The sequence below is a fragment of the Bufo bufo genome, chromosome 2, assembly GCF_905171765.1.
Source record: "Bufo bufo chromosome 2, aBufBuf1.1, whole genome shotgun sequence".
Taxonomy (NCBI): domain Eukaryota; kingdom Metazoa; phylum Chordata; class Amphibia; order Anura; family Bufonidae; genus Bufo; species Bufo bufo.
The window spans coordinates 278,248,748-278,274,033 of NC_053390.1; the positions used below are offsets into that span (position 1 = coordinate 278,248,748).

General features: G+C 42.7%; 1 protein-coding gene across 1 annotated transcript in view; it reads right to left on the reverse strand.

Annotated features, from left to right (window-relative positions):
• The window catches only part of SGSM1 (small G protein signaling modulator 1), a 273,270-nt gene that overhangs the window by 90,224 nt on the left and 157,760 nt on the right, over nucleotides 1-25,286 (reverse strand). Inside the window, exons 7-11 of the mRNA XM_040419686.1 lie at nucleotides 21,967-22,112; nucleotides 21,194-21,325; nucleotides 8,277-8,401; nucleotides 4,559-4,626; nucleotides 1,508-1,671 (exon numbers count right to left, since the gene is read on the reverse strand). Coding sequence (XP_040275620.1) covers nucleotides 1,508-1,671; nucleotides 4,559-4,626; nucleotides 8,277-8,401; nucleotides 21,194-21,325; nucleotides 21,967-22,112 — 635 coding nt within the window. The remainder of the gene's footprint in view (nucleotides 1-1,507; nucleotides 1,672-4,558; nucleotides 4,627-8,276; nucleotides 8,402-21,193; nucleotides 21,326-21,966; nucleotides 22,113-25,286) is intronic.

The following is a 25,286-nucleotide window of genomic DNA, read 5'->3' on the forward strand; positions in this document are numbered from 1 at the left end:
AATGCTCACCATTTGGGATAAACAATGTGGTCACGTCATTTGATTGCATGGGTAGATATTAAAGAAGCAATGGCAGTTTTGTTTTTTTGTTTGTAGTGTTCTACAAAAATAAATACGGTACATTTGTATGTTTTTTTTTTACTAGAATCTTTTCATTATTTTCGAACACTACTTTCTACTTTACCTGTGATCCTCTGCTTGCCAACATAATACCCTGCAGTACTACTGACCATTACAGTAAATATGACAATACTTATTAGGCATCGATCCTAATAGGCATCAGCACATAACAAGCTAGGAGGTCATTGTTTTGCCCTAGACTGGAATAGCAATTCCAAAATCACATCTGAAATGAGCATGATGGGGTTGGAGAGGAAAAGTTCTCCCTCTCTCTTTAACTACTTAAATGCCATGGTCAGCATTGAATGTGGCTGTGTATGAGGAGGAAAGGGTCACAAGGAATGTTAAATTATAGCCACCTTAATGGCAGGAGGTCTTAAAAGGGTTTTTTGAGATTTTGCATTGATGACATCCTTAAAGGGGTATTCACAGGATATAAGAAGTCCTGTGGTTATAACAATCTCCTGTGGATAGTAGTTAACTATCAGATTGGCATGGGTCCTATGGCTGTAACCCCACCGATCACGAGAAAAGGGGCAGAGTACCCCGTGAGCCCACCTGAAATGGACGGAGCGGCTGGTTTGATAAGGGCTCAACCACTCCAATAATTTCTATGGGAGTGCCAGAGATAGCCGAGTACAGTGTTCGGCTATCTCTGGTGCTCACATAAAAATGAATGGAACGGCTGAGCCTTTATCCGACCAGCTACTTTATTCATTTCAGGTGGTTGCAGGGGCTACATGTCAACCATTCTCGAGATTGGTGGGGGTCCCAGCAGTAGGATCCCCCCAATCCTATAGGTATCCCCTGTCCACAACTTGTTATAACTGGAATACCCCTTTAATGGATGGGCAGCACGGTGGCTCAGTGGTTAACGCTGTTGCCTTACAGCACTGGGGTCCTAGGTTTGAATCTGACCATAGACAGCATCTGCATGGAGTTTGTATGTTCTCCCCGTGTTTGCGTGGGTGTACTCCGGTTTCCTTCTACACTCCAAAAATATACTGATAGGGAACTTAGATTGTGAGCCCCATTGGGGACAGTTGGATGCTAATGTCTGTAAAGTGCTGCGGAATATAGTAGCACTATATAAGTGCATAAAATAAATAAATAAAATGGATATTAATAGCAGTTTGATTAGAATGTTGTGTTATAAGATTTTTATTAATGAAGTGAGGGTGGAAACCCACAGCTTTAGAAATCAGTGAAGGGACACATTTACAAACTCCAGGATATAAACATACATTTTAGGTTGATTTTCCCTTTAATATTATGTAAACAGCAGCAAATACTGTGGTGTTTCTACTTAAAACACAGCTGACTGGAAGCCAGGGAGCCTGATGAGTTCCCTTTAAGAAAATCTCCAGAATGGACTGATCTAGAATACCTTTCCTCTTTGCGACCACAATGGAGGATCAAGTTGTCCGTGTGGAAGTAGACCATTTTCAAGACAGGAGAGAAACTGGAGGAGATGCCCTCCATGGGGGAACCTGAGAGGAGGTCTCTGTATTCCATCCTGACTGACTAATACTACAGTGCCACCACTGTCCACTGGATAATGAAAAGAAAGCGCATATTAGTATCTTCACTACTGTTGCATGACAACAACATGTTAGATATGAGGTTCTATCATTTCAGAAGCAAAATATCTAGGTTGAATACTAAGGCTACTTTCACACCTGCGTTAGGTGCGGATCCGTCTGGTATCTGCACAGACGGATACGCACCTATAATGCAAACGCTTGTATTCGCTCAGAACGGATCCATTTGCATTACGATGAACAATGCATGATAATGCAAACGGATCCGTTTTGACTTACACTGAAAGTCAATGGGAGGCAGATACGTTTTCAATTGCACCATATTGTATCAGTGAAAACGGATCCGTCCCCATTGACTTACATTGTAAGTCAGGACGGATCTGTTTGGCTCCGCAACGTCAGCGTTTTGGTGTCCGCCTCCAGAGCGGAATGGAGGCTGAACGGAGGCAAACTGATGCATTCTGAATGGATCCTTATCCATTCAGAATGCATTGGGGGTAAACTGATCCGTTTTGGGCCGCTTGTGAGAGCCATGAAACGGATCTAACAGGCGGACCCAGAAACGCCAGTGTGAAAGTAGCCTAAAGCTGCCGATACACATAAGATTTGAAGTAGCAGGCAGTGGTAACTTTGTCAAAGCCATCACAAACATACATGAAAGGATCTTCTAATTCTGCAAAACTGCAGTAAAATTTAAATCCAAGCCACTGTATATCTTATGGCTGACTACTGGCTAGAACAGCCATTGCCATGAAAGATTGTGCCCTCCCCCTTTTGCCTCTCTCATACTTCCTGCCACTCGGTTCCAGCTCCTTCAGTCCACCACTGTGTTTGCCGGGCTCGAGTCACCGCTTGTAAACTTCCAGCATGGATGGGGATGTGACACTGCAGTAAATGGCTGACTGCAGTGGTGATGTGTCCCCCAAACAGGAACTGGAGTGCCACGAATTTAGGGGTGGACTAAAGGAGCCGAAACCAAGCGGCGGGAGATCAGGTACAGTAAGTATGCTTCCCTCCACATGTCCAAAATTGGGAAAGGATGGGGGGGGGGGGGGGTTGAAACTGTTAAAAGCTGGACAACCCGTTGCCTTTAAATTTCTTTAAGCTGCCATTTTTTACACTTGGAAAGTGTAATTAATAATATTACTTTACTACTTACTTTATATTTACTTCAGAATTATAAATCATGAAATGGAAATAAAAGAAGAAAACAACTGGAAGAAAACAGGGTATTAGAGACAGAATATTCATGACAAGGTGTCATTAATATTCTGTTATTTTAAATGTGACTTTATTTTAAACACAGATTTAATGGCCATATAATTGCATCTACTGGTATACCAGCCCACTAAAGTAAATATCACCCAGTGATGTGGCAGCATGGAATAACTGTGCCAACTATGGTGGTTTTCAGTTCTCCCGGCAATATGTGTCATAACAGCAAAAAGTGTTCAGATACATTCTTACAGGCTCACTTAAACATCAGAAGTTAATATCGAGGTGGCCTCATAGAGCCAGAGTTAAGGGCACTCTGCTGAGAACAGTGCCCCTTTGGTTTCAGTTAATTTTCAAAGGGGGAGTATGAGCTGTAAACTGGAAATAACCATGTGTTAAGGGGATGGCAAAATGGTGGGATGTTTTAATGGCATAGAAGTATTGTTTTCTTGGTGTACATTAGCCCGTATTCACCAACTTATCGCCACAGTCTATGTATATCCTAATGGCTACAGAAAATTCAATATGTTACAAAGAACAGATCATCATGGTTGGATTTAGAAGCACGTTAAAGGGAATCTGTCACCTAGTTTGAGCATATTAAACTGTTACCATTGCAATGTTCAATAAACTACCTTCATTCCAGCAAGGGTCTTCTTTCTTTTATTCATGTTGTCACTTAGATAAAAAAAGTGATTTTTTTCAGATATGCTAATGAACCTTCAAGGTGCCCAGAGGGGCGTTATTCCTCTCCTCTAGAGCCCAGTAACGCCCCCCTGCAGTGCCCAGCCCGCCTTTATTTCAAGCCCAGCACGCCTCCTCATAAATAAATTTCCTCCCCCAGCCGAGCAGAATGGCGCCGCCCCCTCCGCTACGTCATATAATTTATTCAACAGACGAACCTTGCTTCATCTTTTCTTGCCCATGAAATCTCGCGCAGCCGCAGTATTGCCAACAGCCTGCGTCTGTCTGATCCTACGGCTCCTGAGGGCAACAGCGCTCTGATTAGTCACTGGGCTCGGCGCATGCCCAGTGACACTATTGAGGCTGTTGCCCTCAGGAGCCGTAGGATCAGACAGGCACAGTCAGTCGGCAATACTGTGGCTGCGCGAGATTTCATGGGCAAGAAAAGATGAAGCAAGGTTCATCTGTTGAATAAATTATATGACGTAGCGGAGGGGGCGGCGCCATTCGGCTCGGCTGGGGGAGGAAATTTATTTATGAGGAGGCGTGCTGGGCTTGAAATAAAGGCGGGCTGGGCACTGCAGGGGGGCGTTACTGGGCTCTAGAGGAGAGGAATAACGCCCCTCTGGGCACCTTTAAGGTTCATTAGCATATCTGAAAAAAATCACTTTTTTTTATCTAAGTGACAACATGAATAAAAGAAAGAAGACCCTTGCTGGAATGAAGGTAGTTTATTGAACATTGCAATGGTAACAGTTTAATATGCTCAAACTAGGTGACAGATTCCCTTTAATGAGTTCACTGTATGGCAGTGACCTTCACAGTAACCAGATCTAAATAAGAACATCTTTAGGATATGACAGAACAGGAAATCTCCGTCAAATACACAATACTATCTTGTCAACATGGACCACGACTTTTAAGGACAGTTTAAAAAACATTATATTATCAGTTGCATTAGGTGTTTTAGATTCTATAAAAAGTATACAAATGCATACCTTGTTGGTGACAATGGAGATACACAATTTCCTCAAAACGAATAGTCATTGCATAGTCCCAATAAACACTAGAAAATATTACCACAAAGAGGCAATAATATAGAACATGAATATATTTACTCTCACATCATTACACATATCTAACAAATTTTGTACAACATAATCCCTTAAATGTGTTCACCTCATGTTTGGTGTGTCTGCAGTACCCAGAATAGGGTACTTGCAAATTGGTCTTATTATGCAATGTTATTTAATATTTGAATAGCTTGTAATGTTCCAGCACATCTCCATATGGATCAATTGGAGTTGATAATCCTGACTCTGCCCCTGTAGTGGCTGGCTGATGGTCTTGGATCCACCTCTAGTTCAGTCTAGTGTTATGAGTTACGTAGCTGAGAAAGTGAGATGAAGCTACATGGCCCGAACTCAGTATCACTATGTCTAAGAGATCCATAGAGAGAAAACCATCTCTACTTCACAGTACTCCAGGAAAAGAGAAAGAAAAGAACTAGAAGGTCCAGAATCTGCATGGCCAAGTATTGGAGTCAGTCAAAAAGGTATTTGCTGCTTATGGCTGATAGAGACTTTATTGCAAATAGAGGGACATTGCTAAGACACCCTTTACGCTTGAAAATGGTCTGGCCCACCAGATCTTAATCCTGTACTCCCAACCTACAGCCACCACTGCAAGAATACTATTTCCAGTCTTAGATTGTGCAGAAAGATACTTCAGAGAGATAGAGGGAAGGAGTACTACAAACCGGTAAATGTACTACAACTCCCATTCTGCACTTAGACTCATTTTCTACAACTGGCCTGTTTACTGACTCCAGCACCATTCGCCAGCCACGACACCTGCATCTCCTGCCCTGCACCCACACCAAACCCACAACACCAAGAGCAACAATTAGGGTGTGGCCCGAGAGAAGAAAAGGTGCGCCCTATAGGCTTCAACAGAAGCCCAAAAAGTATTGTTTTGGCACACGTGAGTCAGGTAATTGTTGCCATTCCTTTTATTAAGTGCATAGAAGAATGCAGCCTGGGCATATGCCAGGAGGACAGTGTATATACCGGGAGACTAAGGCTACTTTCACAGTAGCGTTTTTTGCGGATCCTTCATGGATCTGCAAAAACGCTTCCGTTACAATAATACAACCTCATATATCTGTCATGAACGGATCCGGTTGTACTATGTCTTATATAGCCATGACGGATCCGTCTTGAACACTATTGAAAGTCAATGGAGGACAGATCCATTTTCTATTGTGCCAGATTGTGTCCGAGAAAACAGATCCGTCCCCATTGACCTACAATGTGTGTCAGGACGTCTTGCTCCGCACCACGTGGCGGACAGAAAAATGCAGCAAGCAGCGTTTTGGTGTCCGCCTCCAAAAAAGAATGGTGACGGAATGGAGCCAAACTGATGCATTCTGAGTGGATACTTTTCCATTCAGAATGCATTAGAGCAAAACTGATCCGTTTTGGACTGCTTGTGAGAGCCCTAGACGGATCTCAGAAACGGAAAGCCAAAACGCTAGTGTGAAAGTAATCTTACCTGGACTTAGCCCCATAATGCAATGTTACCAGGATCGACACGACACACCCAAAATGATCAGCTTATCTGCAACTGATCTGGCACCAGAACTGAGTGCGAGAAGTGCACAGCTCCATCCACTGTATACAGTGGACAGAGGTGGTCACTATAGCGCTGCTACCATTCACTTTGAAGAGAGCACCCCGGCTACAGCTGATCGGCGGAGGTGTGGGGTGTCGAACTGATAGTGATGGATTCTGAGGGTTGATCAACCCCTTTAAATAGGTTGCAATGCGATCACAGAATTTAATTAAGCCCAACAAAAACACTGAGGTGATCATAATCGGATGAGAATAGCGCTTAAACTGACCCAGAAATGTTGGTTTGTTTAAATATCAAGCTGTCATTTTCAAATCCCTTCTGCAATGTCCTGAGTTGTCATTTTACAATCGGTTTAAAAATATCAAAACAAGTTTCCTCAAAAGTAATATAATTGCAAAATTGTCAAAATGAATGGTTATTCATACAAATCATACAATGATAGCTTATCCTAAGGGTGGAAACCCTGAATAACCCCCTTACATTAGTAAATGTTTTCATTTTACAAGGTTCTACACATGAGAGGAACACATTTATTGTAAAAAGAATCACACAGATGCTCACTATGAACTGCTAGTGCGCCTGAATCCCTTCTTGTTTCATACATCTTTGTAGAGGGCTACCATTAAATAAGGGGAAATCCTAAAAGTCTCATAATTATCAAATACCACAAGCAAGGTTACAAAAAGATAATTAATAAGGATAGATTATTAATATCCAATCGGTGAGGGTCTGACACCACGCACCCCCACCAATCAGCTGTTACCTGCAGCCTCCAGGTGCTGGAACTAGCACTTTAAAGGGGTTTTTCGAGATCTTTATACTGATGATCTATCCCCTGTGAGAAGGCCACGGCGCTACTGCAAGCATCGGTGCCATCTCAAACAGCTGATTGGTGGGAGTCCTGGTTATCAGACCCCCATGATCAGATACTGATGACCTAGAGGCTGCAGGGAACAGCTGATTGGTGGAGATGTGAGGTGCTGAACTCTGACCGATCAGATAATAATGCCCTATCCTGAGGTTAGGTCATCAATATCAGGAGTCTGGAAAACCCCTTTAAATCAAAGGCAAATAAGCATTTTAGTACCAAAGCAATGTCCTATGGCATAAGTTCTACAATACCCTCTTTTTATTATGAATGTCCTTATATTACTGTAAGGCCTCATGCACACAACCGTATCCGTTTTCCATGTGCTGTTCACATACATATGTGTGTTCCGCGAATTATAGATCATGTCCTCTTCTGGTCCACAAAATGTGGCCCGCAGACCCATTGAAGTCAATGGGTCTGCTAAAAAATCCAGATGGCACATGGACAGTATCAGTATTTTATAGATCTATGGTTTGCAGACTGCAAAACGGATACTATTGCGTTCATGAGGCCGAATAGTAATTCTTTGAAATCAGGGCTGTATTGATGCTTTCATTCTGCATATTTTATGGCAAAGCCATTCACTTAATATATGTCTATCTACTTTGCTTCTATTTCAAAATTATAGTGTTCTCAGAATTTGTGAATATCACAAAAGATCATTCCTCCTTATTAACACTTTCACTCATATTGCCTGTCTGTACCAGGATAATGTCAAGAAACCTGCAAATTTTTAATTTTGTCTACATTCCCTTAGCATTAACATGTGGTTATTCATAGAGCATTACTTATGCAGACTTTTCATTAACCTTTTCTTTGAAAGAAGTGCAACAATCTTACAGTACATCACCAGACTTAAGTGCACATTAACTCCTTACCAGGGTGTTCCACATACCCTGTGTGAGGCAGTGACAGGCCTCATATATGAGGGAAGATATGTGTCTCCTAGAATGGTGCAGGAAACCTATTAGAGGAGTGTACATTATATTTGCTGTGTTTTCCCCACGATCACCTGGCCTGAGGTGAGGTCAGGTGCGATAGTCACTTGGGGATAAAGGAATCCTCAATGTGTGAGAGAAGGAGAGTTAATGTGATGAGTAATAGAAAATACTATAATATATCATACCTTGTGTTTATTAACTTAACTTAATTATTAACTTAATTATTAATTACTGAAATAAAAAAGCTGCAAGAAATTAAAATGTACTCACCTTTTTTCATAATCTAAATTGCCCACAGAGCCATTCATAAGTTGGTTTGGGGTCCATTTTAAGGTCATTGTATCTGCAGTTTGATGAAGAGACAAATATCCAGGGATAGCTTCCATATCATCTCTCTAGAAAGCAATGAAGGAATTTAGACTGAGCATTTCTTTATCTGACACCAACATTTTCATTTATTTTGCTGCATCAAACCAATTCGCACACTTTTCATCACTTTAAATATGTTGCCAATGACCCTTTCTTTACCTGAGTAATTTGAAAGGAAAAACTGCACATAACTAAACCAGCATGAAGTAAGTTAGCTATAATCCCCAGCTTTCCAATCAACTGGAGTGGAAACCCAAGCAGAACTGCATACTCACATATAAAAGGACTATTTTTTATACAATATTGCAGAACTATATACCAGTGGCATACGTGGGGGGGGGGGGATTGCCACTGGCGCCAAATTGCAGGGGGCGCCAGGCAGCAGGCATTTTATGGAGGGCCACGGGAGCCTATGGCTCCCATCCCCTCCGTTCTGCCTCATAGGCTTCAGGCCAGGCCTGAAGCCTATGAGGCAGTAGAACGGCGCAGGAGATCGCGATTACCTCATCGTGACCTCCTGTGTCGGGTCTCGCGAGATGACGTGATGACGCGGCACGGGAAGGCACAGTGAAACGTCCGTGTATCTACCCTAAGGCAGGCCATACTGGGGGCACTATGGAGGTGGGGGGCATTATCAGTTTAAATAGAAGAAAAAACAAAGAAGGCAGTTATATATTATACAGAGGGGCCACATTATATATTATACAGAGGGGCCACATTATACAGAGGGGCCAGTATACATATAAATTTTACAGAAGGGTCATTATATATTATAATTATACAGAGGGGCCACATTATATATTATACAAAGGGGCCAAATTATACAGAGGGGGCCAGTATATATATAAATTTTACAGAAGGGCCATTATATATTATAATTATACAGAGGGGCCATTAATAATGGCCCCTCTGTAATATTAGGATATACAGGGTGGGCCATTTATATGGATACACCTTAATAAAATGGGAATGGTTGGTGATATTAACTTCCTGTTTGTGGCACATTAGTATATGTGAGGGGGGAAACTTTTCAAGATGGGTGGTGACCATGGCGGCCATTTTGAAGTCGGCCATTTTGAATCCAACTTTTGTTTTTTCAATAGGAAGAGGGTCATTTGACACATCAAACTTATTGGGAATTTCACAAGAAAAACAATGGTGTGCTTGTTTTTAACGTAACTTTATTCTTTCATGAGTTATTTACAAGTTTCTGACCACTTACAAAATGTGTTCAATGTGCTGCCTATTGTGTTGGATTGTCAATGCAACCCTCTTATCCCACTCTTCACACACTGATAGCAACACCGCAGGAGAAATGCTAGCACAGGCTTCCAGTATCCGTAGTTTCAGGTGCTGCACATCTCGTATCTTCACAGCATAGACGATTGCCTTCAGATGATACGAGATGTGCAGCACCTGAAACTACGGATACTGGAAGCCTGTGCTAGCATTTCTCTCTGCACACAGACTCCCATACTAATCACATCACCTGTAGTTACCCTCTCCTTATCCGCAATGGTTTCAGCTGTGGTCCGCGTCCTCAAAACCACACTGCGCATGTCCATGTACCGACTGGCCCCACTCCACGTCACACACGCGTGCCCGGAGCGAAGTCCCGCGATAGCCGACATCAGAAACAGCTGACCACAGCATCATAGAGACTCCGCCCCACTCGCCCGTGCAGACATGGAGCTAGGCGTCGCGTTACCTAGGGGATGCAGCCGCGTCAATGAGTAGGGACCGCGTTGAGTGCTGCTCCTGCACTTTTGTTTCTACTACTTGATCCAGGGAGCATGCACCGTGGTGGGATACATCTGAATATACAGGGTGGAGACCCCCGCAGGTCCGGGTAAGAACAATGAGACTTCTATCAAGCATGCTTATGTGTACACTGATGAGGACATTCACCGCCTGATCAATACTGGGGAGGGAGATGCATCCTTCCTGAGTTCACCTTCCATTGATATGCTTAAAAGCAAATATGGTAAAACACCAAAAAAAGAGAAATAGGGCTCGCACTCAATAATATTATGAATATATAAATTTTATTAGTGTCTCCATATGAGACAAATCACAATAAAAACACATAGAACACAGTAGATGGTGAAAAAATGAGCACACAGAATGACACGGAGCACAACTGATACCTAAAATGGCAAATAAATAGGAACAAGAGGCTAAGAGACTTAGCACCATGGAGCTACACCTCATTACCTTGAGGGAATATTTTAAAAGTCAAAGGATCCTAAGGGGATTAAGATCCCATCTGCGCCCTAATTTGTTCCCCAATAACGCTGAATTTGGCAAAGCATTTAAGGCGGTGAACAACAAGTATTCGTTCGAACTTATGTTATTGAACATTGATTATTTACAAAAAGAGGTGGACACCATAAAGTTATCCTTAAATGCACTGGAGTGTCAGATCCAGGGTCTTCTGAGTACAGAGGACTTTGCTGGACAGAAAGAAAAAGTGGCACAGCATGTACAGCGGCACAGGTCAGAGGTTGAGCGCATGAAAAGGGAAAATCAGTCTGGTAAAGTCTATAATTGGCAATCATCACAGACACAGAATGTATCCAGGCGGAGAAAGGGCAGAAGATTTGATCATGGTCGATTTGGGTTCACCACAGGAGAATCAGATTCAACGGATGAATCAGTGTCATCTAATTTTTTAGGGGCAGCAAGAAAACCAGGAGAGGTGGATATCGAAGGGACAGAAAGAAACACCACCGGCCTCTTAAAAGTTCTACCACCGACACAGTCTGGGCCCCACAAAGGCAGACTGACAAGACGCAACCAGAGGAAATAAGGGATCTGGTAGTGAATATCTCTTCTGTTGAATTAAGTCATGACCAGACATGTGTATTGAGCCGTGGCCTTACCTTTTGTCCTACAGGTGATCGGGACTGGTTTGAGTTTGAATTAGACCTACTGTACAACGCTTCTTTAGGAGATTAAGATTGAAAGCATTTTTTTCTATGACTAATACTGTTAATGTTGGGTCCAATATGGATGATGTAAATGGGGAACTGTCATGTAAAACATATGGGTTGAGGAACAAAAGTAGCTTTTCACCCCCACAAAATAACCATGTGGTGGAAACATGCATCGCTATTGTAAAATGAAATATTTTAGAGTTACAAGGTACCAATTTGAAACAACACAGGTCCAACTTATCCATTGTAGAGAGGCATGCCATCAAAGAGTTGGAGTGCAATAAACAACTTACTATTAAGCCAGCAGAGAAGGGGGGAGCCATGGTTCTCATGGACACAGACAGGTATATTGGGGAGATTATGAGACAGTTAGGTGATGTAGAGGTCTATGAGGTTTTGGGAGGGGATCCCAAGTGGGATATTATGCGTATCATAGGCCCCCTATGGATAAGGCAAGAGATGAAGGGATCATTGATGCTGATCTCAATGAGTATCTCAGAGTCAGCCAACCGATTACCCCTGTGATATACATACTCCCCAAAATACACAAGAGCTTGGTGGATCCCCCTGGCCGGCCGATTGTGTCGGGCAGGGGCTCTGTCTTCAATACTGTCTCTATATTCCTGGATAGGGTCCTGCGGGTCCATGCAACCTCGGCTCCCTCATACGTCAGGGATACTGGCGATTTTCTCTCAAAATTAAAAGCAATTGTATTACCTAGTGAATTTAGGTTGGTAAGCTTTGATATTGTTTCACTTCATACCTCTATTGACCACACTTATGGTTTGAATGTCGTCGATGTGGCCTTGGCCGGCACGGGACTGTCCCTGGGCGCTTGCCATCTGATCCTCAACCTCCTGGAGGTGGTCCTGAGGAGGAATTATTTCCTCTTCAGGAACACCTTCTATCAACAGAAGCGGGGTGTGTCCATGGGGTCTAATGTGGCCCCCATTTATGCTAACATCTTCATGGCGGAGGTTGAGGACAGATTGGTTTATTGCTCCCATTTTTCTGGGAGGGTCCTATGCTGGTGGCGCTACATCGACGACATTTTCATGATTTGGGGTGGGACTGAAGATGATCTTAAGCGATTCCACCTCCATTTGAATAGTGGTGTTCCGGGGTTGGAATTCACATTGATGGCATCAATGGAAGAGTTATAATTCCTTGATGTACGTGTATACATTGAGAATGGAGAAATCAGGACTGATCCAGGACTGATCTCTTCCAAAAAGTGACCGACAAAAACACATTATTGATTTATGACAGTAATCATCCCCGACGCATGGTTGATTCTTTACCATGGAGCCAATAATAGTATTACGAAGAATAGTATCCGATGATGACAGATTCCTTACCATAACAGATTAGATGTGCAGGAAGTTTATGAGAAGGGGTTATCCTCGCACCATACTGCAGAGGACTAGGAGTAAAGTTTTGGCCGTCAATCGTGAAACGGTTTTGAGTGGATCCACACGGACAGGGACTGAGAACAAGATTCCTTTTGTGTCCATCTTCGGTGGCGATAGTGGTGCGATAACTAATATCCTCAGGAAGGATTAGCATATCCTCCATCGAGGAATGCCTGATACGAGGGAATTTGCATCGCCGCCGATGATGACATACAGAAGGCGTGTCTGTATACGGGACAGACTAGTCAAATCCGATGTGGGCGGAGCTAGTACAGAAAAACTGACTTTATTGGCACCTAGGAAAACGGGTATGTAACGGAACGCCTAGCACCCCGACCGGGTACCTCCGTTGATAGATGCTCCTAGTGCTTCCAGAGGACTCCAAGCACTCCACTTGACACCGTCAGCACTGCAGACTCCACGAACCGCCGAAGCTTGGTGGAGGTCTCGCCGTCTCCTACCCACCCTGGACCTACGACAAGGCTTCAGGCTCCAGTGGGTGAACCTCTCCTAAATGCAGAGAGCAGGAATCATGAACAAGCTCTTACAAGAGCTTATACTCAGGGGAGTATTGTGATATAGCAATCCCCAAGAGTGTAGTTATCCCATTTACCAAACATGAGCCAAAACTTCATGAAGGTATAAAAACAGGAACTCTTTATTTTTAACACACAAGCATTTTATACACATCTTCCAACAAGGTTACCACCCACAGGGTTTTGTAAAAACAGCCAATAACCACGTACAATACACTCAGACACTCCCACCCAAAATCCTCCCCTCTGCCTGTGATAGAATTACCTCACACTGGGTTGATGCAATCATCACAGGCAGGTGAATACACAAAATCCTCTGTCCTGGAGACAACCGAGACGTAATTCAATTATCTCTCAGGACAAAGGACATCGCCAATACACACAGAGAGACAATGGAACAGACCTCCCTACTCAACGTATACAATGTCCCACCCTTTTCAATACACACAGACATTTAACATCCCAAAATGGCACGAATTAGACCAGGGTTTCAAGTTAGTCCAAGTCCTTTGTGAACAAATGAGGCCTGGCTGATGAGAGGGCCCATAATCCTGGGGCAAGAGGCTGGTAAACAGGCCCCTCCAAAACCCAGTGGCGAGGTTGGTTTCGCCACAGGGTAATTTTCCATGTTTATCATGTTGTAACTGCAGTGGGATCATGAAAGGTGATGTATTTACCCATCCATATAGTGGGAAAACCTTCAGGATTAGGGAATACTACACCTGTAGATCCAGAGACGTAGTCTACATTATACAGTGCCCCTATAGCTACATTTATGTGTGAGAAACCACTATGGAGGTCCGGGAGCGAATAAATAAACACAAGAGTACCATTAGGAAGGCCATGATAGAAAAACCGGTAGCGAAACACTTTATTGACTGCGGGCACTCCATTAACCAGCTCCGTTTTCGTGCAATAGATTCTGTGGGGCCATAAAGGAGGGGAGGTGATAAGAATAAATTACTCAGGAGAAAGGAATTGAAATGGATCCATACTTTGAGATCGCTACAGCCCTATGGGCTGAATTTAGAGTTTAATGTAGCCAGTATTGATTAGGTTGGTGGATGATCCTCATCAGTGTTCTATATGGATAGTGTTTTTATGATATTCTATAGGGGGCTGAGGTCCCACCCATGCTAGGATTCTTTTTTTTTTTAAATGGTCAGATTTGACTATATCATGCATCACCATTTAATATATCTATGCACACAGACAATACACCTGTTGCCTGGTGCAGTGTAGTATGTTCTATACAGCGCCCAATCTGTATGATAATAGTATAAGATGACAGTTATTTACACTGCATTTATGGTTTGATCAGTATCCACTGTGATACGCTGTGGATATCAAGCATATATGTTGTCCCAGTGTGTTTCAGTTCTGGCCATAAATTATGGTTGCTTCATACGCGGTCCCTACTCACTGACGTGGCTGCATCCCCCAGGTAACGCGACGCCTAGCTCCATGTCTGCACGAGCGAGCGGGGTGGAGTCTCTATGATGCTGTGGTCAGCTGTTTCTGACGTCGGCTATCGCGGGACTTCGCTCCGGGCGCGCGTGTGTGACGTGGAGCGGGGCCAGTCGCTACATGGACATGCGCAGTGTGGTTTTGAGGACGCGGACCACAGCTGAAACCATTGTGGATAAGGAGAGGGTAACTACAGGTGATGTGATTAGTATGGGAGTCTGTGTGCAGAGAGGTAATGGGATGGGTGGATGATATGGCTATGATTAATTGGTTCTGACAATTGTGGGTGTTCCTTGGTGTGGGTATTTATATGCAATTTTGCCATATGTTTTTTATGCTTGACAAAGGCTGTTGTACAGCCGAAACGTTGGTGATTTTTTGTATGCTGTGAAGCTCTAATAAAGATGGAATGATGGGAGATGCTGCCACCACTGTTTGATTTTCTCATACATCACAGATGTCACTGGATGGATGAGGTATGTGGTGCTGTATTCTACTGTATATAATAATGTCCATCCACATATTTGTTTCACGGAAGGGTTGGATTGAGAATATGGCCCACCCTGCCACATCCTGGCCCCAGACTTCAGGTCACACTGTTCGTGTTCTGAATTCTGGGGCCTCAAACCTATCTACTACATTATCTGTACTCAGAGAGTTATCACTGTGTTATCTATGGTGTTACATAGGACTGCAGGTGACATCTACTACATTATCTGTAAAAAGGGACGTGTCCACTGGTTGGGGGGCGCAATACATGGCTTGCCCCAGGTGCTGGCAACCCACGCTACGCCACTGCTACACACTGACAGCTCATGAAACTGGAGTCATAATATCTGCTCTCAGACTGAAAAGGTTTTCTAATCGCAGACAGCATCTGCTTTCTTATCCAGATACAGCACACCACTGTAGCCCATGGGTCATGCATGGTGCTGCACACTGGAACAGGGCTTAGTTGCTAAAGACCACTTTTATTTTCCTCAATATTTGTAAGTTGAACCGAGGAGTGAACCGAGTACAAGTCATTCCATAGGTTCCATTCCCGGTTTTGGCTTACAAATACTGATACTAATTAATGACCAAATACTAATGACCAAATACTGTGAAAGTAGCTTACCACACACAGGCATACACATTAGAGCAGGGATACTCAACCTGCGGCCCTCCAGCTGTTGCAAAACTACAACCCCAAGCATGCCCTAATAGCTGTAAGGCTATCCAGGCATGCTTGGAGTTGTAGTTTTTCAACAGCTGGAGGGCCGCAGGTTGGGCATGCCTTCATTAGAGCAAACAAACATCTGGTGAACGATCATTTCACATACACGGCCATATACATTTTGGTATATATTGGCCGTTACAGTTGTTCAGATTGCCCATACAAGTTCAATAACCGGGTGATGGATGAAGGATCTTTCTTTTAAAGAAAGATCTTTCATCCACAAACAATCTTTCTTTGAACGGTCAGTTAAAACGATCATTTGTTGTTAAATGTCACCTGATGAATGTTCATTTTGGTTTAAATCGTCCATTTTGAACAACTTTAGACTATTTGTATGGCCACCTTTAGACAGGAGGGGGAAAGAGTGGAATAAAGCAATAATAGTGGCAGACACCCTCTCAAACATCTGTCTCAATCTCTCATTGTAACTCCTCTATTGAAACACTTAAAGGGGTTGTCCGCTTTTGTGACAGTATAACGTGCAACCACTCAAAAGCCACTAGGGCATCAATAACCCAATTTCCACTGTAGCCTAACAGCAGTAATTCATTCACAAGTGCACATATCAAATTTCACTTTTATTAACCATCTAAAACCTACAGGATAAAAATCCCAACCTATCACTGTTTGTTGCAGACCAATAGTTGTTTGTAATAATACTGTGATAAACTGGTCATTAAGTATAATGTGGATGCGTGCTGCTATATAGCCACTTCAGAATGCTAATGCGCCTGCAGGCCTCTATTAGCTAACACAAATATGCACTGTAAGGGATCGCTGTACTTGGGGGGTCATTCTCACAAGAATCGTCGTCCACCGCAGCTTTCGAGGCCAAACATTGCATTTATTGGGACATTTTTCATACACGGAACAGTCCAGTTAATAATCACTGGGGTGGTGAGGTTACCGCATACATCAAAACAAAACAAATACCTGCCCGGCTGGGCTCTCACTACACCTGTTAACGTGGCCCTGATTTTGTCTCAGCCCGTAGTTCCCCAGCCTCTCCGGCTGTAATCAGTCCCGTACCTGTATGGGGAAGTGTGGCCCAACAGTCCTCCCGACTCCGGCCTTGTGACCCTTGAATCCCGGCGTCACGGCGTTCCCCAAACTTCGGGCTGTCACAGTGCCCCAGGGTCTCTCAGCCTGGCGAGCTGAGACCACGCACAGAGCCTCTGCTCTGGGTCTCTGTATCTCACAGCGTATCTCTCCCCAGACTGACCTACTCTGAGGCGCTTTATGCCAGCCTGATTACAGCAGGCCTCACCTGCGATCACCTCAGGTAGAAAGGAAAACCCATACTGGAAGGGTGTGGACTGGCAACTCCCTCTACCAAGCCTAGCCACCAGTCCAAGTAAAATCCAGCCCAGAAAATGTATACAAAAATGTCTCAGCAAACTATGCTTTGATGAGACTACTGCCACTCTCTGGATTTTATCTGTCTGAAGTGGGACAACACACCTTCCAGCACTGTTCACATTACCACAGCACACAGTGCAAATCGCTGTTTGAACAGCTAAACACAGTGCCCCCCCAACATGTTTACCAAAGACCTGGCCTCTTCAGGGGTATGGGCCAGTGATACACAGAATCACCGTTCCAAAACGTGTAAGACCTTACATTAGGGGGCATTCACACAACCATATTTGCATACTGTCTCTCATAGACGTTTAATAGGTAAAGTAAGGTCTATAGGCTTGGAAAGTATAGTTTGTAATTGGATTGAAAACTGGCCGAAGAACAGTGCCCAGAGTGTTGTGATCAATGATTCCTATTCAGATTGGTCCCAGGTTATAAGTGGTGTACCCCAAGGTTCAGTGCTGGGCCCTTTATTATTTAAATGTATTTATTAATTATATCGAGGACGGGATAAATAGCACCATTTCTATTTTTGCAGATGACACTAAGATATGTAGAACTGTACAGTCTATGGAAGATGTCCATAAACTACAAGCTAACTTAAACACTCTGAGTGATTGTGCATCAACTTGGCAAATGACGTTCAATGTGGATAAATGTAAAGTTATGCATCTTGGTAGTAATAATCTCCGTGCTTCATATGTCCTAGGTGATGTAACACTGGGAGAGTCACTTATAGAGAATATTTGGGTGTCCTTGTAGATGGTAGATTAAATAACAGCATACAATGTCAATCAGCTGCTTCTAAGGCCACCAACATATTGTCATGCATTAAACGAGGCATGAACTTGCGGAGCAGAGATGCAACACTACCACTTTACAAAGCGCTGGTGCGGCCTCATCTGGAATATGCAGTTCAGTTCTGGGCACCAGTACATAGAAAGGACGCTTTGCAGCTGGAAAAAGTACAGAGGAGAGCGACTCAACTGATAAGGGGCATGAAGGGTGTTCATTATGAACAAAGATTAAAATAATTGAATTTATTTAGTCTTAAGAAGAGACGTCTAAGGGGGGACATGATTAACCTATACAAATATATAAATGGGCCATACAAAGAATATGGTGAAAAACTGTTCCATGTAAAATGCCCTCAAAAGTGGGCTCTGCCTCCGACTGGAGAAGAAAAAGTTCAGTCTCCAAAAACGTCAAAGCTTCTTTACTGTAAGAACTTTAAATCTGTGGAACAGACCTCCTCAGGACGTGGTCACAGCAGGAACAGTGGACAGTTTCAAAAAGGGTTTAGACAAATTCTTAAAAGTAAATGACATTAATGCCTATGAAAACGTGTAGAAATCTGACACCCACACCTATCCCTTGGTTGAACTTAATGGACTTATGACTTTTTTCAACTGTATCAACTATGTAACTATGTTTTGCGATCCGTAAAACACGGGTACTGGCCATGCGCATTCTGCAATTTGCAGATACGCACGTCCCACCCTTTCTTAGAAATGCTTATTCTTGTCCACAAAATGGACAAGAATAGGACGTGTTCTATTTATTTATTTTTTTGTAGGGCTCCAAAACAGACATATGGAATACAGTTTGCTGTCCGCATCTTTTGTGGCCCTATTGAAATGAATGGGTCCACATGTGATAGGCAAATAATGCGGATCAGATGAGGACCAAAAATACAGTCGTTTGAAAACCCCCTTAACATCACAACATGGGAGGCCCTAACTGAGCCATTTAAAACTAGTAACGTCACCTACTCTGCATCCTGGATTTAATTGACAGGCGAAAAAGCCAGTAGAGACCAGTGACTTCTGGTGTACTCGCAAGCTCTCTGTAAGTCAGAGCAGTCACAGGACTTAGAATCCCTATCAGTAACCATCGTTACAGGACTTAGAATCCCAGTCACAGGACTTAGAATCCCTATCAGTAACCATCGTTATTGTGCATGCATTCATACTTAGGCTCCGAGCAAGAGAATGTCAGCACTGCACATATATTATCACCCACTGTGCTATTCAATGCATACTGATCTATGAGAGGTGTATGCTACAGAGAAGATAGACTAACATTAAAGGGAGTCTGTCACCAACTTCAGTCATGTCAAGCTGTTAAAGGGATTCTGTCACCTCTTTTTACCCTATAGAAATGCGGACATGCACAGCTAAATCGCCGCTAGCATGTCCGCAATATACCTGTCCCATAGCTCTGTGGGGTTTTATTGAGTGTAAAAAATGATTTTATATATATATATATATATATATATATATATGCAAATCAGCCTGGTAAGGAGGCCAAGGGGCTGTACTAACTGTTCTGGAGCCCAGCCACGCCCCCTGTGAAGGAGCCCAGCACCGCCTGTAACCAGGAATCTCCTTCTTGCTCATGAAGTCAGAACGCTGTAATCTAGCGATGCGCGAGCTCAGGGAAGGAACGCTATGCCAGCACACTGCGCAGGCGCAAGCTCGCGCATCACAAGATTACGGCGATCTGACTTTGTGAGCAAGGAGGAGATTCCTGGTTACAGGCGGTGCTGGGCTCCTTTACAGGGGGGCATGGCTGGGCTCCAGAACGGTTAGTGCAGCCCCTTGGCCTCCTTACCAGGCTGATTTACATATATATAGAAAATCATTTTTTACACTCAATAAAACCACACAGAGCTATGGGACAGGTATATTGCGGACATGCTAGCGGTGATCTAGCCGTGCATGTCCGCATCTCTATAGGGTAAAAAGAGGTGACAGAATCCCTTTAATACCATGTTGTAGGTCACACACACAGATAACACATGGTACCTTTTTTTGCCACTTCTGTAGCTGCAATGTTCCAAAAATGAAGTTTACACCATATGCAAATAGGGTTTGCAAGTGCCCAGGGGCGGTGACTGCTGCTCAAAGTGCCCAGGACCCCCACGCTACTCAGAGAAACCCCCCCCCCTTCCTATCGCAGTTCGCCTGCCCAATATCCATGTGATGTGCCTATCAAGAACACCAGCACCGGCCCGTGCATGCACACCAGGATACCCACTTTCAGCAGCGGTACTGTCGACTGCTTCTACAATGAAGGTCAGTAAGTGGCACATGCGCATTAGGTTGAAGTATGCCGCTGCCCACAGTGGTTGTCGTGCGGTGCATCAGCAGGCCAGCGCTGGTGTTCGCAGGCACATACTGAAGACATACATGTCATACGGACACTGGGCAGGGGAACTGCGATAGAGGGGAGGAGTTTTCGCTGAGTAAAGCTGGGGGGCCTAGGCACTTTAAGCAGAAAACACCGCTCCTGGGCACTTGCAAACCCTATTTGCATATGGTGTAAACTTCATTTTTGGAACATTGCAGCTACAGAAGTGGCAAAAAAAGGTACCATGTGTTATCTGTGTGTGTGTGACCTACAACATGGTATTAACAGTTTGACATAACTGAAGTTGGTGACAGACTCCCTTTAAAGGGGGTTAGTATAACCATTATGAGGGGCTCGGGCATTTTGGGGGTTGTAAACCCCTTTGATCCCAAAAATATTTATAGAGGATGAATTCATGTAATTAGAGAAATTAGGTATATACAACTGATGACTGACAGAAAGATATATTTTAGAGAATTACAATTGCCATGCGTGGGGCCTGCAAAGGAGCAGTGTAGGTGGAGAGGATGGGAGTGGTGGCAGAGTTAATAAGGGTGTTGTAGTCCTTACTGAAAGGTAAGAGAGAAGAAGGTCTCAATACATATCACACCATAAAGCAGAGTTTAAGAACAGATATTTTACTTTCTACCTGAACTACCAATTCCGATAACACATCCATTCCATTGTTAACACTAATGCTAGCTGCTATCTAACATTCCATGATATGAAGTTCCATAATATGAAGACCTCTACTTACAGGCTGAACCATAACATTGTTTTTGCCATAAAGAAGAGTTGCCCTTGAATTCTGGTGTAATGACTCCACGTAGTCCCGCGCTGACAATGATGGTCTATCATCCATACTACCACTTGAGTGTCTTTTCTGAATCTGTATAGAAATTTTACATTTTAAATCTTTATGTCTCTCAAATGTATATAATCTACATATATATAACATACAAACACACACACATGCAGTATATACATAAAACTATATGGCATATGATTGGAGATTCCTGAATTAAAGTTCAATAATGGTTTTATTACAGGGGTTGTTGAACCCCAACATAAGCTTTAATGAGGGACAGGAGAGCGTCTAAATTAAAGAAAAAAAGACACTCACTTGCTCAATACCGCTCTGTTCCAGCAGCGAAGCTGCTGTCTCCGCTCCTTCCAGTCCCCTGTGAACTAGAATTGTAATGTCCTGTCTGTGGCCATGTGCAGTGCTGCAGCCCTTCACCTGCTTTAGCGGTAATGGGACCCCAGAAGCTTGGCAGTCACATATTGCTTTGGGACAGTGAATGGCTGCAGCGGTAACTATGACCATGGATGAGACATCACACTTCTTGACCACAGGGGACTGAAAGGAGCAGAAATGATGAGTAGGCGAGTGCCTTTTTATCTTTCATTTAGATCATCTTCCGGGCCTCGTTTAAATTTGTGTTGAGGTCGGACAACCCTTTTACTTCCTTCACATGACTAAAACAAATATAAGACATGTCATTTTAAGTTATCACCAAGCTTACTCACACACAGGGCAGGCCTCTTTGTGGGAGAGTCTTGTCGGCAGTGAGAACTGTGAATGCGATGTCTCTGAACAAGCTCATCTGCTGATGGGTCAGTCCAGAAATGGTCTGCTGTTTTCATTTTTGTATACTCCAGGGCACATGGACCAACTGAAAGGCATTGACAATATAATACAATTTACAGCAACAAAATAATAATATCAAAAATGTAATAATGAAAAAAAGCACATGAATGTGTAAATGATAACGTTTAAAAAAAAAATACCACTGGATAATCTCTTTAACCCCTTCAAGTGACAGCCTGTTTGGACCAAATGCCGGAGTCCCATTTTTCAAATCTGACATGTGTCACTTTATAACTTTGATACACTTTTACTTATCCAAGCCATTCTGAGATTGTTTTCTTGTTACACATTGTACTTCATGATAGTGGTGAATTTGAGTTGATACGTTTTACCCTTATGCATAAAAAAATCCAAAATGTGCTGAAAATTTGGAAAAATTCGCTATTTTCAAAATTAGAATTTCTATTGCTTTTAAGACGAAAAGTGACATTTCATAAAATAGTTACTTTACATTCCCATATGTCTACTTTATGTTGGCATCGATTTTGTGAATGTCCATTTTATTTTTTAGGAAGCTAGAAGGCTTAGAATTTTAGAAGCACATTATAACATTTTTAAGAAAATTTCCAAAATCCAATTTTGTTAAGGACCATTTCAGTTATGAAGTCACTTTATTAACCCTTTAGGTGTTCCACAAGAATTAAAGCAAAATGGAGGGGAAATTTTTAAATTTCATTTTTTTGAGGCAGATTATCTTTTTAAATCCAATTTTCCTGGAACACATTAAGGGTTAACAGCCAAAGAAACCTCAATATTTATTACCCTAATTCTGATATGTGGTCGTAAACTGCTGTATGGGCACACGGCAGGGCTCAGAAGGAAAGGAGCACCATATTGTTAACACAGGGCAGATTTTGCTGGAATGGCTTTCAGGTGCCATGTCGCTGAGGTACCCTGAGGTACCCCTAGAAAGAAAACCCCAAAAAGTTACCCCGTTTTGAAAACTACCCCTCACAAGGAATAAATTTAATGGTGAAGTGAATGCTTTGACCCAACAAGCGTTTCATACAATTTAGAAACAGATAGCTGTGAAAATGAAAAATTACTTTTATTCCAATATAAAGTTGCTTAGCCGCAATTTTCTTCATTATCACGAGGGGTAACAGGAGAAACGCACACCCACAATTTGTTATCCATTTTTTCCCCTGAATACGGCAACACTGCATATGTTGGTCATAGACCACTGTTTGGGGGGAACGGCAGCATTCCGAAGGGAAGGAGTCGCATCAGGATTTTCTAACATGTAATTTGCTGAAATTAATTTAGGGCCCATAACATTTGTATTTTTTCAACCAATGTAGCTGTGTGGGGGACTTGTTTTTTGTGGGACGGGCTGTATTTTTTTTTTAATTATGTCTTTTTGATCACTTTTTATACCAATTTTGTGGAGATGAAGTGGGCAAAAATGGCAATTCTGTCAGTGTTTTTTATTTTAATTTTTTATGGGGGCTCCTCTTGTGGTAAATATTAGATGATTATTTTTATTCTGTGGGTTAATAACGGTTATGGTGATACCACATTTATATAGTTTTTTATGTTTTACTACTTACTCAGCATAAAAATCACTTTTGTGTTAAAAATAAATGATATTTTGCATCACCATATACTAAAGTCCATAACTTTTTATTTTTTCACCAATGTAACTGTGTGGGGGGTTGTTTTTTGCAGGACAGGCTGTAGTTTTTATTTGTATCATTTTGGGGTACATATTTCTTTTTGATCACTTGTTATTTTTTTTTTTGTGGACGTGAGGTAACAAAAACAACAATTCCGTAATTTTTTCTACATTATTTTTTATGGCGTTTACCGCACGGGATTAGTAATATTATACTTTTATAGATCAGGTTGTTACAGACGCAGCGACACCAATTATGTGTATTTTTTTTATTTCATTTTTTTAATGACATAAATGAACGGATATGAGAAAAGACAATTTTTATTTTATTTTTATTTAAATTAAAATCTTGAAGATCCAGTGGGCCTGATGGCTATACAGTGCATTGCAATAGTCATCTCTTCTGATACCTGTACATCAGAAGAGACATCACTGGATGTAGGAGGTATGTGGCACTGTATTACCCTGTATGTTTTGTAGCGCTGTATGTAATGTTTTCCAAGTATGTTTTTAACAGTAGAGCTGGAGGGAAGGGGTTAGGTTGAGAATCTGGCATAGGGGGGTGTTCAGGCAGCAGAAATGCTAGGAGGTGCACCCCTGCATCTTGTCACAAAGCACTGAGGGAAGGGGGGGGGCCAAGCTGAACTTTTGCACCAGGACCTATGAGCCTTTAGCTATGCCCCTGCGGAGAGCTGATTATAGGGGTCGTCTTAGGTTAGAAATAGCAGAGATATAAATGTATAAATTACAGGTTTTATGGAATATTTTTTCCATAAATTATATATCACTCTCCTATGCTCCTCCTGCTCTATAAGATGCTGCCTGCAGATTGCATTGCACTTTGTGGTGACAGGTTTCTTTTTAAGGGCTGTCCCAGGATTTTTTAACCCCCCCCCTCCCACACGCACACACACCTGTGAAGAGATCTATACTTACCTGTTCCCTGCCTCTCTGTTTGGTATCCGTGTTTTGCGGATACGCAATCTGTGGATCACAAAACATTTACGGTTGTAGCATGGAGAGGGGGTATGACTGGCAATTATAGGGGGCTCTGGCTAATAGTTATAGTGCTGGTAGTCATGGGTACAGGGGGCTTTTGGCTGGCAATTGTGGGGAACTCTGGTTGAAAATTATAGGGGGGATCAGTGACTGCAGTTATGGGGGGGGAGGGGGATTTGCCTAGTAAAACTGTGGCTGGCAATCATGAGGGTGAACTGTAGCTGATAATTATGAGGGTGAAATTTGCATGGCAGATATACGACAGATTGGCTGGCAATTAAGGGATGTGAACTATGGGCTGATAATTATGGTGAACTTTATATGCAGAATGGGGTGACTGGCTGGCATTATGGGTGTAAAGTGTGGCTGACAATTATGGGAGTGAAAAATTATTGGGGTGCACTATGGCTGAGAATATAGCAGTAACCGAGTTTGTATCAGGTTCCTGTGGCCTGATACAAATGGGACAACTGTTCCATATAACTCCTATGTAACTATCCACATGTGGCCACATAATTGATAGCAACAGATTTACCTATAGTTCTTCATCTATGGTGGCACCTAAAGATAGCCATCTATGCAAGC